At 43.2% G+C, this 17,575-nt stretch overlaps 2 protein-coding genes and 1 long non-coding RNA gene across 3 annotated transcripts in view; 1 reads left to right on the forward strand and 2 right to left on the reverse strand.

Moving 5' to 3' along the window:
• Positions 1-9,590: 9,590 nt before the first annotated feature.
• CUNH6orf15 (chromosome unknown C6orf15 homolog) lies at positions 9,591-11,678 on the reverse strand. The gene is made up of 2 exons (XM_069073239.1): positions 11,144-11,678; positions 9,591-10,792 (listed from the first exon to the last, which is right to left on the reverse strand). The coding sequence occupies exons 1-2, from the start codon at positions 11,208-11,210 to the stop codon at positions 9,852-9,854; spliced, it is 1,008 nt and encodes a 335-aa protein (XP_068929340.1). The 5' UTR covers positions 11,211-11,678; the 3' UTR covers positions 9,591-9,851.
• Positions 11,679-12,639: 961 nt separating this feature from the next.
• The window catches only part of CDSN (corneodesmosin), a 189,233-nt gene continuing 184,297 nt past the window's right edge, over positions 12,640-17,575 (reverse strand). Inside the window, exons 2-3 of the mRNA XM_069073236.1 lie at positions 16,855-16,959; positions 12,640-14,972 (exon numbers count right to left, since the gene is read on the reverse strand). Of these exons, the coding sequence (XP_068929337.1) occupies positions 13,384-14,972; positions 16,855-16,945 (1,680 nt within the window). The 5' untranslated portion in view covers positions 16,946-16,959 and the 3' untranslated portion in view covers positions 12,640-13,383. The remainder of the gene's footprint in view (positions 14,973-16,854; positions 16,960-17,575) is intronic.
• The window catches only part of LOC138149967 (uncharacterized), a 24,738-nt gene continuing 24,134 nt past the window's right edge, over positions 16,972-17,575 (forward strand). The window contains exon 1 of the long non-coding RNA XR_011165481.1: positions 16,972-17,575. This exon is cut by the window's right edge and continues 239 nt beyond it. This is a non-coding gene — a long non-coding RNA (uncharacterized lncRNA).

The following is a 17,575-nucleotide window of genomic DNA, read 5'->3' on the forward strand; positions in this document are numbered from 1 at the left end:
AAAACAATTTTTAGACACTAGAGCCACCAACAAACACTTACATCACTTTTAACTGAGAACCAGAGGGTTATGGAATTTAGAGAGGCTGGAAACAGGGATAAGGAAAGGATACTGAACTCATTTCTGGAAAGCTGGAAAACAATTTTTACAGCCAGTGTTTCTGATAAAAGCCTCATTTCTCAAAAATATAGAGAACTGAGTCAAGTTTATAAAAATATAAGTCATTCCCCAATTGGTAAATGGTCAAAAGTTATAAACAGGCAGCTTTCAGATGAAAAAATTGAAGCTATCTATAGTCATATAAAAAATGTTCTAAATCACTATTGATTAAAGAAATACAAATCAAACAATTCTGAGTTATCACCTCAGATTGGCTGACATGAAAGAAAAGGAAGATGATAAATGTTGGAGATGTGGGAAAAATGGAACACTAATGCATTGTTAGTGGAGTTATGAACTTATCCAACCATTCTGGAGAGCAATTTGGAACTATACCCAAAAGGTTTGATCCAGCAATACCACTAATAGGTCTGTATCCCAAAGAGATCTGTAAAAAGGGGAAAGGATACACATGTACAAAAATATTTATAGCAGCTCTTTTCATGGAGGCTAAGAATTGGAAATTGAGAGGATGCCCATCAATTGGGAAATGACTAAACAGGTTGTGGTATATGAATGTAATAGAATACTATTGTGCTCTAAGAAATGATGAGAAGGGGTGGCTACGTGGCGCAGTGAATAGAGCACCAGCCCTGGAGTCAGGAGAATGTGAGTTCAAGTCAGGCCTCAGACACTTAACACAAAACTAGCCTTGTGACCTTGGGTAAGTCATTTAACCCCAATTGCCCTACCTCCCCTCCTCCAAAAAAAAAGAAGAGGGCGGCCAGGTAGCACAGCGAGTAAGAGCACCGACTCCAGTGTCAGAACGACCTGGAGATCGAATCAGGGGCTCAGACACTTAGCACCCACCCAGAAACACCTGGCCGTGTAACCTTGAGCAAGTTACTTAACCCCAATTGCTTAGGGGCAGCCAGGTGGCTCAGCGACTAAGAGCACCGGCTCCAGTGTTGGGACGACCTGGAGATCGAATCCCGGGCTCAGGCACTCAGCACCACACCCAGAAATAACTGGCCGTGTAACCTTGAGCAAGTTACTTAACCCTGATTGCTTACTTAAAAATTAAAAAACAAAAAAAAGAAGAAAGAAACAAAGAAAGAAAAGAAAAGAAATGGGGTGGCTAGATGGCACAGTCAGTAGAGCACCGGCCCTGGAGTCAGGAGGACCTGAGTTCTGGCCTCAGACACTTGACACGATTACTAGCTGTGTGACTTTGGGCAAGTCACTTAACCCCAATTGCCCTCCAAAAAAAAAAAAAAGAAAGAAAGAAAAGAAATGATGAGCAGACAGATTTCAGAAAAACCTGGAAAGACTTACATGAACTGATGCTGAGTAAAGTGAGCAGAACCAGGAGAACATTGTATACGATAACAGCAACACTGTGCAATGATCAAGTATGATTGACTTAGCTCTTCTCAGCAATACAATGATCCAAGACAATTACAAAAGACTCACGATGGAAAATGCCATCCACATCCAGAGAAAGAACTCTGGGGTCTGAATGCATATTGAAACATACTACTTTCACTTTGTTTTTAATTTTTTTTCTTTCTTGTGGTTTTTTCCTTTTGCTCTGATTCTTCTTTTACAACTTGACTAATGTGGAAATATGTTTAACATGATTATACGTGTTATCATATTGCTTACCATTGATGGGGTACTTGTGTTGGGTCCCAGCTCTAGGACCCTGTCTCTGGCAACAATTCATGAATGGGCCCAGTGAGGCAAACGATCTCCCTACTGTAGGAACAAGCTAACCTCTGTAAAATGTCCCTTGTATGAATAGGACTATCTAGTACCAACAGAATTATCATGTACTGATTCCCACAATTACCCTAAACAATCCAGAGGTCAAGTTGTAGATGTCAACTCCCAAGGCCATCTTGTTACAGATCCCTTAGAACTCCCCACCCCAGGCCATGCCAGTAGTGAATCATAAGTAGTGTGCCCAAGGTACAGAAACTGTATGTTCACCACCTAATTAGCATACTTGGCACACCACTCACTGAACTTTTCCTATATAAGCTTTAGCATCATTCTTGTTATGGTGCAAGTTCCTTAAGGAGTTCTGCCCCCATATTAGCATTCCAACAAACTTTTACCACATGACTAGAAGACTGCTTGAGTCCAAGAATTCTTTCCAGACAACTCTGTCCTGAACCTTGGGGTCCCTGTATCCCTAAAATCACATCACTTTCTTGGGCAGGGGAGAAGAGGGAGAAAAATTTGGAACTCAAAATCTGATAAAAATGAATGTTGAAAGCTATCTTTACATGCAATTAGAAAAAATAAAATACTATTAAGTGGGGTGGGGGGGAACTAACAAATAAATAAATAAAAGAGGCACATATCTTAACTCCTAAAAAAGAAATCATTGCTGTCATCACATCACCAGGTTAACCTCAATGTCCCTTGTACTCAAAGACTTTTCCTGTCCCAGGATTGTCTGGTTCAGCTGTAATTGGCTTAGTTCCAGACCAAGGAAGTGACTTATAATTATTAAAGGAAGGCTTATACTGGCATAATTTGAGACTTACAGTACACTTGCAATACATGAAGAGGCTACAAAGACAGACAAGAACAGACACATGCACAAATGACTCTTACTATGTGTTGGAACATCTGACCTTTTCTTTTAAAAAGTCACATTCTGTAAACCTAATCAAGAGTCAGCAAGAATGACCAAGATCACTCTATTCTGAAAAACCTCCTTGAAATATCAAAACATCTCTTCACCTCTGTTAGTTTGCACAGAAGTAATTTAGAGACAAATGTCCCTAGATCATTTTGGCTTCCATTAGGTGTTGAGAATACATAGGAATCCTTTAACCATTTAACTGTTGAAGAAAAGAAAAATAAATTATTACCATGTTTTAGGCACAAGTTGGCCAGAATTTTTTTTTTTTTTTTTTGCTTTTTGGAGGGGGAAAGGTATGGCAATTAGGGTTAAATGACTTGCCCAAGATCACATGGCTAGTTTTGTGTTAAGTGTCTGAGGTCACATTTGAACTCAGGTCCTCCTGACTCCAGGGCCCCCAGAAATTATTTTTAGTTAATTTTTAGCTAACTCAAACATTCATCTAATGAGAAAGGAAGAGAGACAGAGACAGAGATGGAGACAGAGAGAGAGAAAAACAAAAAAGAGAGGGAGGAGGAAAGAGAAAGAAAGAGAGAAACCTATGCTCTAGATTATTCTAGAAATCTCAGAATATATCTTGTTTTTAGCTCAAATCTAACTTGAGTCTATTATTGCATTCTAGAACAGCTAGGTGGCACAGTAGAGCGTGCCAGACCTGGAGGCAGGAAGACTCATCTTCCTGAGGCCAAATCCAGCCTCAGACACTTATTAGCTGTGTTACCTTGGGCAAATTACTTAACCCTGGTTGCCTCAGTTTTCTCATCTGTAAAATGAGCTGGAGAAGGAAATGGCAAACCACTCCAGTATCTTTGCCAAGAAAACTCCAAATGGGGTCATAAAGAGTTGGGTGCAACTGAAAAATGATTGAACAAACAACAAATTATCCTATTGTTAGAAGACACCACTGATGCTTGACCAACAGCAATTAGCAATATGTCAGACACATATTAGGCACCTCATAAATGCTTATTGATTGGTTAACTAAATAGTGAGGAGCATGATGTTCTGGGTTTAGAGTCAGGAATAACTGGGTTCAAATCCTGACCGTGGGTGAATCACCTAGCCTTTCTGTGCCTCAATTCTTTGTCCATAACTTGAGTTTAATAATATCTAGCTCACAGAGTTGTTGTGAGGTTCAAATGAGATAATGTGTCCTCCAAAATTATTTGCACTATCTTTATTTAATTTTAATTGCACTTTAATTTAATTGCACATTAATGCACTATCTTAATGTCAATTTTCCTCCACTAATATCAGTGCCTTGAGATTAAGAACTGACTCTTTTTAATTTTTAAAAAATAGATTTTATTGATATCTTTTGTTTTTACCTCATCTAGATTTCCCTCTGTATCTCAACCTTTATCCCTCCCAAAGAGCCATCCCTTAAAACAAAGAATGTTTTTAGAAAAGGAAGAGAAAAAAAAAAACAATAAAATTGATCAATACATTTTAAAAATCTGATATCATACACAATGTTGTACACCTGAGGACATACTTCCCCTACCTCTGTAAGGGTGAGGTAGGTAGGTGTCTCCTCATATTTCTTCTTTAGGGTCAAACTTGTTCTTTAAAATTTTGCAATTCTTTCTAAAAATTGTTTTATAGTTCTTTCCATTTACATTATTGTAGTTACTGAATATATTGTTTTCCTGGTTCTGCTTACTTCACTTTGTGTCAGTTTAAGTCTTTTCATACTTTTCTGTATTTATCTCATTCACTGTTTCTTATAATACAGTAATATTACATTACATTCATGAACCACAAATTGTTAAGCCATTCTGCAAGAACAGATTCTTTTTTGTCCCAGTACTTAGCATAGCACTTGGCACATAGTAGGGTATTTAATTATACAATTACCATTATGTTTGAACTGGCCAAGTCCTGTTGATTGATCTCCAAAATGTCTCTGCACCTATCACTTCCTGTCTTCAAGTTAATTCAGGCCCTCTCTACTTCTCCCCTAGACTATTATAATTTGATCCTAACTAGTCTTCTGGAATTCAGTCTTTTCATTCTCATATTCATTCTTTACCTCTAACTCTTAGCACAGTGCCTGGCATATAGTAGGTGCTTAATAAATGTTTAGTGATTGATTTACATCTCTGTGAGATTGATCAAATCAATCCTCTGCTCAAAAATCTTAAATTATAATTAATTTGTAACAAATTAACAAATCTTAAATCTTGCCTTTTTGCCCCTTAATAGTTAGTGAGCTCCTGGAAGGTAGAGGAGCAGTGTCCTATTTAAATCAAATTCAGGAATCCTCTTTCCCGCAGGCATACCTGCCAGATATAAATGCTGGAAATGGGAATGCAGGTAGGTGGGCGGAATAGCTAACCAAGAGTGGAAACTCTGCAAAAGCCACTAGATGGCACCCTGAGCTTGAGCTGCTCCTGTCTGATGCAGTCCTCCCACAGGCATAGGAACAGTCAGCCTGAGCCCCTTTCTGCATCCCCACTTCCAACCTGACTCTTCTATCTGTCATTGTGCTGCTGTGAATTGACTGACTTGTGTTTCTCGCACTTGTTCCGGGTTCTATCTGATTTCATTAAGTTTGGGGCTGAAAATTTAAACATTGTAACTCATTTCCTAACTTTTATCAGAATGGCTATCATCCCATCAAGAGATCTGGGGGGTGGGAAGTGGGGAGAGACATAGATATGAAGAGATAGAGTTAAACTGTGATCTTTTGGTTCCTAGGAAGGAAGAGAGAATCTATGAGTTGGGAAGATGGGACAGAGAGAACGTAGTTTTGTGGTATAGTACAAAAAATATTAAACATATGCCTCACATCTTTCCATTGACCTTTGAGTAACATAACTTTGGTTCTTTGGACATGGTGGTATTCCGTGATTCAGAACTAAATAGTATCACTGGAAGAATATGCTCAAAGAATATCATTGAAAAAATATTGAGGAATGAGTAGTTTTGTTTCAGTAATAACCTTGGGTTATCAAAAGCACTCTGAAATTTCCTAAATGCAAACCAATCTTTCTTCCTCCTATGCAATTCTGAGCCCAGGTTATCATTCACAAAAGTGTCTATATAAGAAATACATACTGATGAACCATCTCAGTGATCTGTCCATTCAACAGCATACTATAAATTTAGACTATGGATTCCTAACCTTTATTCTATGACATGGCCCTTTTTAGCAATCTATTGAAACCTATAGACCCCTTCTCAGAATAATGTTCCATAAGAACATTATATGTATTTCCTACATAAAATAAACAGAATTGAAAAGGAAACCAATTATATTAAAATGAAGTCACCATTTTTTTTATCAAAACAAGTTACTGTTTTTATAATTTTGTTTGTTATAATTTTGCAATTCTTTCTAAAAATTGTTTTATAGTTCTTTTCATTTACATTATTGTAGTTACTGAGTATATTTTTTTCCTGGTTCTGCTTACTTCACTTTGTTTCAGTTTAAGTCTTTTCATACTTTTCTGTATTTGTCTCATTCACTGTTTCTTATAATACAGTAATATTACATTACATTCATGAAACACAAATTGTTAAGCCATTCTGCAAGAACAGATTCTTTTTTGTCCCAGTACTTAGCATAGCACCTGGCACATAGTAGGGTATTTAATTATACAATTACTATTATGTTTGAAGTCATGAAGAGGTCAAGAACCTCTGCTATACAATGAACCAAGTAAAAGGCAAACTTAAGAGGAGAAACAAGCTTGAATAATCTACAGACACAGTTCCTAAATAACCAAGAATCAGCTGCATTAAAACTGTTCTCAAACTGTTTCGTTAAATTAAAATCTTAAATCACCTAATGCAAACTTCTGAGGTACATCATTCTGTTGTTGATGCCTCTGGGATTTGTTTCATGAATGTTCATTCTACCCCTGGGTAGATTTGTCTTAGTAATTTTCTTTTTTGGCAATCACTTCACTGAACACTTCCCTGATATTTAAACTTGGTTATAATAAATAATCTTCAACCATAATTTTTAAAAAAGAAACCCCTGCTCTAAAATTGGTGTTCTTCATCAATTTTCATTTTTCCTGTGTGGATTTTTAGGCTGAACCCTTTTGAGTGACTATGAATCTCATTTAGAAAGCTATAGATCCTAGACTGAAAGGTGCAAAAAATATGAGAGCATTGCCTATTGTAGACTAAAAAAATGCAGGCATAAACCTTCCCTCTGACAAGGCCCCCCAAACTCCCATTCTAGAAATTACTTTGTATTTACTTTGTGTTTTTAAGCAGGTCTGGTCATAAGGATTGGTCTGTCAGTCACTAAGCATTTATTAAGCATTTACTATGTTCCAGATTGCACACTAAGTGATGGGAACATGTAGAAAGATAAAGGAGACTTCAAGGAGCTCATATTTTGATAGAGGAAATAACCATGCAAATAATTCTGTTGTTGTTGAGTAGGATTCTTTAAGTTTTACAATTTCCTTCTCCAGCTCATTTTGCAGATCAAGAACCAAAGCAAACAGGGTTAAGTGACTTGCCTAGGGTCACACAGCTAGTAAGTGTCTGAGGCTGGATTTGAGCTCATGAAGATGAGTCTTCCTGACTCCAGGCCCAGCACTCTGTGCACTATGGCACCACCTAGTCTTCCAACTAAACTGTACATACAAGATATACACAGTGTAAATGGAGGGCAATCTTAAAATGCAAGGCACTGGAGAAAGGACTGGACAGCCAGGAAAGCTTTCATTTTTGTCTTTGTATCCCTATCTCACTATAGTTCCTTGCACGTAATGAGTACTTAAAAAATGCTTATTAAATAAGGAGGGGAAGAAGTATTGGACAGAGGAAATCAGAACTCCTGGGTTCTAGTCAGGGGCATGTTAGTAAATGTTTAACAATTGGCTCTATTGACAAAAAAAAATGTATTTTAAGTTTCATCTGCTTTATTAGAATTTTCTGCCTTACTTTCCTAAGTCTACCATAGGTTCCCAAAATGAGTGATACAGCTCCCTGGACGATAGACTGACGGGGGGGGGGGGGGGGGGGACAGTAGTAGCTCAGGTGCAATTGGAGGGCATTGAATGAAAATAAGGGGGTGGTGGAAGCATAAGGAAAGAAGAGAAGAAAATTTTGAAAAACTGTTCATACATGTTTCATCCATTGTGTAACAAAGTTAAAGTCATAGTGATTACATCATTTTCCAGATAAACACACAAAATGAAAGTTATAACTGATCAGTGGTCAAGTCTGCTAACAGGTCTTAACAAGCAAGTATTGACAGGCAAGATTGTCACACATGTTAGGAAGTTTAGCATGCATTGGCAGGAATACGTCCATGTAATGACTTGTTTACAATATGATACTATATGGTTATATATTGTAATATTGTGTCATCAAAATTTCAATGCAGGAAAAAACCCAAAAATTTACAATAATTATTAAATTTGAGATGTCATTTTAAAAATATATACACATATTTTTTGAAATGATACAATTTTTTTAAACCATTAAAGGGTTAAAGAAAGTAGATTTCCAGAGAGGCACTGAGTAATTTTTTTTCTAAAGGGGGCAGGGAGCCAAATAAGTTTGGGAACCTCTGGTCTAGGCAATCAAGAAAAAAAATAAATCAAGACTTTATTTGTAGCTCTGATTTCCCAAGGTGTAAGCAAATGCTCACATTGGAAAGCTGGACCAAGCACACCTTTGGTTCTAGTACTCAGTCTTCCATTATTAATCACTTTGTAGCCCTGGGCAAGTCCCATACCAGGCCTCAATTTTTTTTCTCCTGGAAAATAAGTGTATTGGACTAGATTATTCCACTAATGAGAGTGGCAGAGTTATAATGGAAGGATTTCTGGGTGCTGGGGGAGGAGACAAGACAAGAATCGAACTAGACATATTCTATCACCTACAGAGAGACTGACCACTCTATACCCCCTCAACAGCTTATCAGCATATCTCTTAGCTCATCTATTTCCATGAGCTCAGCCAAGGCCTAGGAAACAGAGGTGATCCTGACTACAGCATAGCAGGAAATAGGCACTGAGTCACATAGGTGGCCACATTGGGATCACAGAAAAGGCCTTAGCTGATTATGAAATATACTAATTATATTGATTGATGGGTGTAGGTGGAGCCTGGAATACGGAGGAGTTCAAATCCAGCCTCAGACTCTTACTAGTTATGTGACCCTGGGCAAGTCACTTAACGCTGTTTGCCTCTGTTTCCTCATCTGTAAAATGAGCTGGAGAAGGAAATGGCAAACCAGTAAACTGTTCTTGCTAAGAAAATCCTAAATGAGGGTCATAAAGAGTCAGACATGACTGAACAACAATTTTCCAGGCATTGTGCTTTAGAAATATATCTCATTTGATGCTCACAACAACCCTGGCAGATAGGTGCTATTATTATCCTAATTTTACAGTTGAGGAAACTGAGGCAGACAGAAGTTAAGGGATTTGCCTGGGGTTGTAGAAACAGTAAGTATCTAAGACTGGATTTGAATTCAGGTCATCTGGACTCCAGGCCCAGGGTTCTACCTAGTCTGTCTCAGTGAATCTTAATGTACCTCTGTGAATTGAAGGGCTTTAAGTCTCTATTCTGTTCTACCCTCCTTCTTCTCATACACCTTCCTCTTCCTTCCTACTCCCCATTTCTACCCCTGTATCTTCTTTTTCAGGTAGCCCCAGTTTCTCATCCTTCCTCTCTGAGCTCTTACCCAGGGTCCTAGTGTAAGGATCCTTTCCAAGTACCTAGGTCATGACTTTTGACAAATTAGGGTGAGCTGGAGGAGAGAGGGGTGCTTCTGGGACATTAGGGTAAAGGCAACATGAGGATTTCTGAAAAGGAAAATTTCTGAATTTCTGTTTGGAGCAAGAAACAGACCAAAATGTTTCCAAGTTCAGTAGCCATGTTTTATTGCAGTTTTCACGCTTGGGACAGTAGATCTGTATCTCTAAGAAGAAATGAAGCTTCAGGAGGATAATTACTCATTAGAGCTGAGGAGGTAGGGTGAAATCTGAAATTCAGGTGCCTGAATTCAATATTTAAGTGTATGAGAACAGAACAAATCCCCCTATCTGACACCTGACCCTGGAACACATTTCTCCCTTTGTCTCTAGGGCCATACTAGACCCCACTGGAATACAGGTTCTCAGGGATGATTTTGATATCTAGGGGGGACATTCCAGGAAGAGCTGGGAAGGCGGAAGGCTCCAGGGTATCGGTTATTAATTCCCCACACGTTCCCTGGAAATCGATTGTTGGTACCTGGATATTGATTATGCCTCCCCCAGCTGTTACCTGGATATCCATTGTTACCTCCCCAGCTGATACTTGGGTACCAATTATTACCTCCCCAACTAGTACTTGGGTATCTAGTATTAATCCCCCAGTTGGTACCTGGATATTTATTATTCCCTCCCCAGATGGTACCTGGGTATTGATTGCTAATTCCCCAGCTTCCTGCAGGAAGTCTAATGGGCCTTCCACCCCAACCAGTCCCAAGACCCTGACTCCCCCAAGACACCCCAGGATTGACATCCTGAGTCCCCCAGGGGTGACCAGGCAAAGGCTTCTGATGAATTTGGTTATTGAGGGACCAGGAAGAACGTTGGGTAGGGATTTTTGCCTGTGGCCCTAGAGGATCAGACTGGGAAGGTTGTTTAGGTTGAGTGTCCTCGAGGAGGGATGGGGTATCAGGGGAAGAACTAATTGAGCCTGGAGGGGTAACTACTGTCTGGGACCCACTAGCCACAGAGGGCACAGCACCAATAGGGTGGGAAGGACTGTCAGGCAAAGGATCATCATAGGAGTGAGGCATCATTTGCCAAGTATCATCAGAGGGCAGGGGACCCTGGGCTGATGCGCTCTTATCCCAGAGAGATCCTTGGAGCCCAGAATGCCAAGAGGGGTCAAATAGAGAGTCATCGGGCCCCAAAGGAACAAAAGTCTCTGAGCTATCAGACAGAGGATAGTCAGAAATGGAGGGTCCCAAGGGGTCTGCCAAGGAGGGGTATCCATAAAGCAGGGGATCAGATCCCAAGTCCTGCAGGGTTGTGTCCTCGGTCCATCTGATGCTCCTGGCAGAGAAAGCTGGGGACCCCAGTAGGGTGAAGTAGGAAAGAAGAGGGAGATAGGGTAGGTAAAAAGCAAAAAAACCAGCAAAGGCATTTGATCTCAGAGCTTTCCCCTTAATTCTTGCTCCTACAGGGACCATCTAAGCTTTCTGGTTCAAATCTCCAGCACCCCAGCCTTCCCTCAGGCACCCAGATGTTTTGTAACTCCTTCCCTCATTCCACCCTCCCTTCCAACTCCTACTTGCCCCCAAAGACCCGGGAATAAGCCACTCCCCTCTTCATTCCCTCATCCCACAGATCTGGATTCTCTCTCTACAGCTCCTGCTCCCTCCAAAGACCCAGGTGTTCAGACCAATAATCCCCATACCTGGGAGATGAAGACTGATCATAAACAGACCCAGGCAAGCCCAGCTCCAAGTCCTGTGAGCCTGCATCTCTTCTGCACCTTGTGTCTGTCTCCTGTAACCCCGAGAACTGCCAGTGCTTTATCCTTTTTTTGGAAGGGAGGTGGCACGGTGTAGGAACAGGCCAGGTCAGTGATTTAGGAGACTATAAATCATACATTCCTCTCAGATCCCTAATCCAAGTCATGGTAAGTACTTAAGTGGCACTTGTGTGCCCCAGGGAGAAGAGGGTGTTACCCACCTCCTGGCCCGTGCCCTAGCTCTGAGCTCTTCCCTCTGCCCTTCAGAAGAGAAGGTCTCCTAGCTCTCGATGCAGCACAGAGATGCTCCGGGGGCAGGAGAACCTTTCCTCATTCCATCCCCAGACTCACCACTCTTTCTCCTGTCTCCACTTCCCTGACTATGAAGATGCTCCAATTCTCCTCACCCCTTCCCTCTTCTCTATTGTGCACAAGAAAGCTCTCTCTCTCTCTCTCTCTCTCTCTCTCTCTCTCTCTCTCTCTCTCTTGGTCTCTCTCTCTTCCTCACCCCAATTCTCATACACACATTTACACATACTTCCCCTTCTTCCTGTCCCTCCCTTGCCTCCCTCAGGTCACCTGGCCTCTCCCACATAAACTCCTACTCTCCACCCTCAGTCCCTTCTCCCCAGAATATGACAGTCTTAATCACTTAATAACTAATAATTCCTCCTCCTTCCCCCATCCTTCTTTCTTCCCAAGAGCATTCTTTCCCTGCATAGTGATCACTCCTTTCCCATTCCCTCCCCAGGAAAGCAATTATCTTTCCTTCTCTCCAGACATAAAACATGTCTCCCTTTGAGAGGGAGAAGATTGCTCTAGAACGAAGAGGGGAGAATGGGTCAAGCCAGGCCAGGTGAAGACAGGACAAGATACAGTCTCCTTCAGTTATCCTCTAGCTGGCTGTCACCTGCTGGAATATCTCTTATCTAGGCCTGGGATCTAGGCTTCCGACTCAACCACCCTCACCCAAAGTGTTTCCACTTTTCTTGTCTTCCCCTCCTGACTTTTGTGATGTCAGTTCCCTGGGCTTCCTGTTCATTGGCCAGGAATGGGGTCCTGTGATTGTTTTTGTCCCCATATGGATTGGTATTTAGATCTTCCCCATGGTCTCAGCTGTCCCTGGAACTCAGGTAATCCCATCGTTGGCCTCAATAGAGGCAAGGTGACTTCAAGGGGGAAACAGAAGAAACCTCCAGAAAGTCTTTGTAGGGAGACGGGAGACACTCTAAGGAAAATGAACAGGACATTTTTTGTCTCTTTAAAGGAATGAGGGACAATAGTCTCTACAGTGGTTAACAAACTTTTGGGGAAATGGGAGGAATTTGAGACTCTTTGGAGAGGTGTGGAGGACATGTAACCTTAGCAGGGGTGGGACAGGGAACACAAAGGAAGACCATAGCAACATTAAGAGGACCACAAATATCACAAAGCAGAAATTCAGTATATGTTTTATTGATCTTCCATCAGCTTTAGGTTCCAGAGAGAGTGGGGAACCAGCTCCATTCTCTAAGGATACCCCTGTTCCCCTCCAGAACAGTTCTGAAGTCTGAGGAAAGGGTAGTTAGATAGGGAGCTGACTGGGAGGCTAGGGCAGGAATGCAGGCATCCACCAGCTACCCAGGTACATGAAGAACTATTTAGTTCACTGTCAAGGTGATAAAATAATTCCACCACTTTAAGGTCCAAAGTAGTAGGATGAAGCATTCAGGCAACAGATGGGGTTTAACCCAATTGGGTTTGAAAATTGGGCTGGACGCAATCAAGTTTAATGAAAAGAGATTGGGAAGCGGGGGTTGTAAGAGAGGGATGCTTGGCTGATAGCCAAGATGATAGATGCCACCATTTTGGAGAGAATAAATTGTGTGTTGGGGGGGGGGGTGGACAATGACTGTCTAAGCAGAAGCTTAATTAATTGTCTAAACAGAACCTTTTTGGTTGGAAGAGTATTAGACAGTAAAATTCATTGTCTATGTCAAAGGAAGGGTGTGGAGTTGGGGGGAGCAAGGGGCATCACCAAGGAAATGCAAAGATTTGTCCATATTGGGATGAGGAGCTCTCTTGAATTCTGGAGAAGGGGAGCCAGCTCCATGGTGGGATGTTAATATTCCCGGAGCTTTCTCCATCATCCCAAGGTGATGGAAGAAGAATGTGTGTGTGTGTGTATGTGTGTGTATGTACACTCAAGGACTCTCAAGTGGCCCTCCTTGGGGCAAGAAAACCTCAGGGTCAGCCAGCTGTGGCCCCAGTGGCTTTACTTGGGCCAGAAGGTCACGAATGGAACGGCAGGGGATACTGCTGGAGCTGCTAGAACCACAGGGCTTGGCCCCTGCTGAAGTATCTATTTGAGGGGAGCCGTCAAGACTGTGACTCACTTTGGATCCAAAGGAAGAAGAGGACACAGACCCACAAGCTTTGCCAGAAGAGGTAGAGCCACTCACACAAGGCTGCAAAATCACATTTTTGCTACTGAGGGAGCTGGAGCCAGAGGAGGAACAGGGCCCTTTGGAGCCCTGGTAACCACTCCCACAAGGGTGGGAAGAAATGGAAGTGCTGGACCCACTGGAGCTACCATGAACCACAGAGCTGGAGGAGGAGGAGGAGGAAGAGGAGGAGCAGGGCCCCACCGAGATTTGGGAACCAGACCCACAAGGCTGAAACACAGAGTTCCCAGTCTGGACACCGCCAGTGCCCACAGGCTGGTAAATAACAAGTGGGGAAGAGCCTCCTGACTGGTAAGAGACACTGGAACCATGGCTGGAGATGAAGGGGTTATTGGAGAAGTATTTCCCCTCAGAGATGGGGGGCCCAGCAGCAAAGTTGGGGACACTTGGAGACCCCTTGGGGGGATTCTCCTTAGAGAAGTAGCCAACAGGGTAGATTTTACCCTTACTATAGGTCATACCTGGGATCAAATAACTGTTAGAGGACCCACCTACCACTTCATAGCTACCATAGGAATTGGAGGAGGTGATAGGGGGACAGGGCTTGCCAGGAGGCCCCCCATTGCTGCATGGAGGCCCTGCTATTACCTTGTTGCCACCAGAACCATGCTGTTCTACCACCACCACCACAGGCTTATGGCCCCCTGACATAGAGTGGGAGCTGGAGCTGGAGCTGGAGGATGGCAGAGAGCCCCCACTACAGTGTGAATAAGGATTGTCTGGACCACAGGGTGCTAGACCAGAGATAGACACAGCAGGGCTGCCGCCACTGCTGCTAGAGGATACCCAGGAGGACTGAGAAATGACAGAGCCAGGTTTAGAGGAGCCAGATCCAGACTGAGATGACCAACTAGATGATAGAACAGGGCTAGAGCCAGACTGAGAGGAACTAGAGTAGGATGACCAGGATCCCATGGAACCACTGGACCCACTGGAGCCACCAAAGCCACTGGAGCCACCGGAACCGCTGGAACCACCGAAGCTGCTGGAAATGCTGGAACCACTAGAGCCACTAGAACCACTGGAACCGCTGGAACCACTGGAGCCACTGGAACCACTGGAGCCACTGGAACCACTGGAGCCACTGGAACCGCCGAAGCCACTAGAACCACTGGAGCCACCAAAGCCGCTGGAGCCACTGGAGCCGCTGGAACCGCTGGAGCCACTGGAGCCACTGGAGCTACTAGAGCCACTGGAGCCGCTAGAGCCACTGGAACTGCTGGAGCCGCTGGAACCACTACTCCCGATACAGGGATCATTGGGAAAGGTGATTCTGGTAGGGTCTTTACAGGGATCGTAGAAGGCCCGGATGCTCTTAGCCAGGGTTCCTGGGGGAGGACAGGAAAACTCAGTAGAGTCAAAGTTCTTCCTTCATCCCTGTTACCATCAATTACTAAGCTCTCTGAATCTTCCCTTTTCTCTTCAAACACTCCCCACCACCACCACACATACACACTCCACAAATTTAACATTACAAAGAAGTCTTGAGCTCCTTCTTGCTGAGAAGTGACAAGGTTTATGAAGCTGTGAAATAGGCAGAATAAGAGAGAGCTGAATAAAACCACAGAGAGACTCAACTTTGATATTATGGAACAGAAAGATATAGAAGGAGGGATAAGGACAGTGGGGGTGGAGGAGAGACTAAGGTGTGAAAGAAGACTGACAGAGATGGGAGACACTGGGGCAAAGAGAGATGGAGAAGGAGAGATAAGGCAGAAAGGGAGCTAATGTGTGAGGAAGGACTAAGAGAAGAGAAAGCCACAGCACTGGGGGGAGAGGGAGGAATAGTAAGAGAGAAAATGAGAAACCTGGGGAGCAGATAAAATAATTCGACCCACGCGAGTCAACGTTTGGCTTAGGAATGGATCCCTGACATCCTCCATCCTGCTTCTCAGGATGTTTGGAAAGTTAAGGTGGGGACCAGGACCCAGGAGCATCTAGGCCTGTTGCTTCAGAAGCTGTTGATACCAGCCGGACAAGACACCACACCCAAAACACCCCCATTCAGGGACGCCCTGAAACTTCTCCCTTCACTAAGACTAAGGCACTGAAAGGCACCACTCCTCCATCATTTGCATCACCTATTCTCCACCCAGGAAATAAACATTCTGAAGCTTCCATGTCCCTTGGGGAATCAGAATCTGACTTCACTCTTCACTTAGTTCATACATTCCCTTAAGGGCCAGCACCTCTGTTCTCCTTAACCTCTACTTTGTCCCCAGCTCCCCAAAAGTTCTCCTTGCTCTATCTTTCAAGCTCAGCTTGCCCTCATTTGTCCCTTCTCTTTTTCCATGAACCACTGGGATTTTCCCCCTACCCAACCTCCAAATCCCATTTATGATGTACTAGAAAGAACACTTGACCAGGAGAGAACTAAGTCCTAATCACAACTCTGTCATTTACTACTAGCCCAGTGACTTTGAACAAGTCACCTCTTAGTATCTATTTCTTCATCTGATAAATCATACCTGCTTAGTAACCCAGTCATGAAGAACAAATTAAAATGATGCTGCCAGCAATAATGCATATGAAAATGTTCTATAAAGTCTAAAGCAGATTATTATTGGGAGTAGTGACAGCATTTCCATTGACTGCTTTCCTCTCTCCTTCCAGATCTCCATGACCCCTTGATGTCCTAGGAATATTTTTGTTTCTCTCATACTTTACAGGGGCCCTTAGATTTCTATCCCAAGTTCTCAACCTCATATAGGTTTCTGATAATGCTTTTCAGTAACAGATCCAGCATCCTTTCTTTCACTGATATCTACCACCATTCTGCAGACCCCTTTAGCCCTCCCCCTTAGGAAACCCATTCCCTTCCTCAGATACTAAGGCCCATCCTGGCAATTCCTAAACAATCAAATTCACAAGGGCTTGTTCTGACAATTCCCACTGTGGTGTTATCTCCTGAAATTGAATGCCCCTAATTTCCCTCCACACACAATGTTTTCAGAGACAATATAATCCCAATTCTCATTTTCCTATCTCTTCATCTTCCTTCTATCACTAGACTTCTCTTCCAGTGCCATATCCTACACTCTCCCAAGGACTCAGCCTCTCTCTCCAAACATTCAAGTAGTTCTTAATCTCGGTCTCTTTCTGATTCTCAGACCTGGAGTGCCCAAATGTCCTGCTCTCCATTCATTCCCATTCAGCAACACCTCCTGATCCCAGAAAGGACCCAAACCTTTAGGCTCCCTTGTCTCCTACCTGGCAGGAGGAGGGCAACCACCATCAGCACCATCAGGGTGAGTAGGCAACCCTTCCCTTGCCCCATCTGGGCTGCCCTGGTCATGCCCATCTTGCTTTCTGACTGATGGCAGCTCTGGACACTGGGTCCTTTATGGCAGGGCTGTACATTCCCCAGGCAGGAGTCACCCAGCAGAGAGGGGAGGAGAAGAGAGGAAGGAAGGGCAGGGGGCGGGAAGTTGCCCTGGGGTGGGTTGGTGTGGCCAAGAGTTGGTGGACTAATCGGTCTGCAGCATCTGCAAGTTCAGCAGAGGTGTAAGGCAATCAGGTAACACAGGGTATGGACACTAGGACCCAAACAATTTCTCTCACCTGACTTGGCTGCTCCTGGTACCTTAATTGCCTAACCTGGAATTGGGCACCCTGACCTGATTGGTGACATTGTCTGTACACTCCTGGACCTCCACTCTCACCATGTGATCGAGGTGTCTTAATTCCAGGTTTTCATTCACCCCCATCAGACTCTCACCCTAGACCCCTAATCCTCCCTCCAGAACCCACGTGTCCCTTACCGCACATAACACAATTGCCAGTTCCCCTTTACCTCTTGAGAACCAGACATCTGAAAAATGAGAATCCAGCTTTTCTCCTTTCTTGAAGGAACAGAGCTAGGGACCCAGACACCTGAGTGTCTGAGAAGAAGAAGAAGAAGAAGAAGAAGAAGAAGAAGAAGAAGAAGAAG

Source organism: Petaurus breviceps, unplaced genomic scaffold, assembly GCF_028583685.1.
Source record: "Petaurus breviceps papuanus isolate PSGF00001 unplaced genomic scaffold, PetGlider_PUasm1.0 90865, whole genome shotgun sequence".
Taxonomy (NCBI): domain Eukaryota; kingdom Metazoa; phylum Chordata; class Mammalia; order Diprotodontia; family Petauridae; genus Petaurus; species Petaurus breviceps.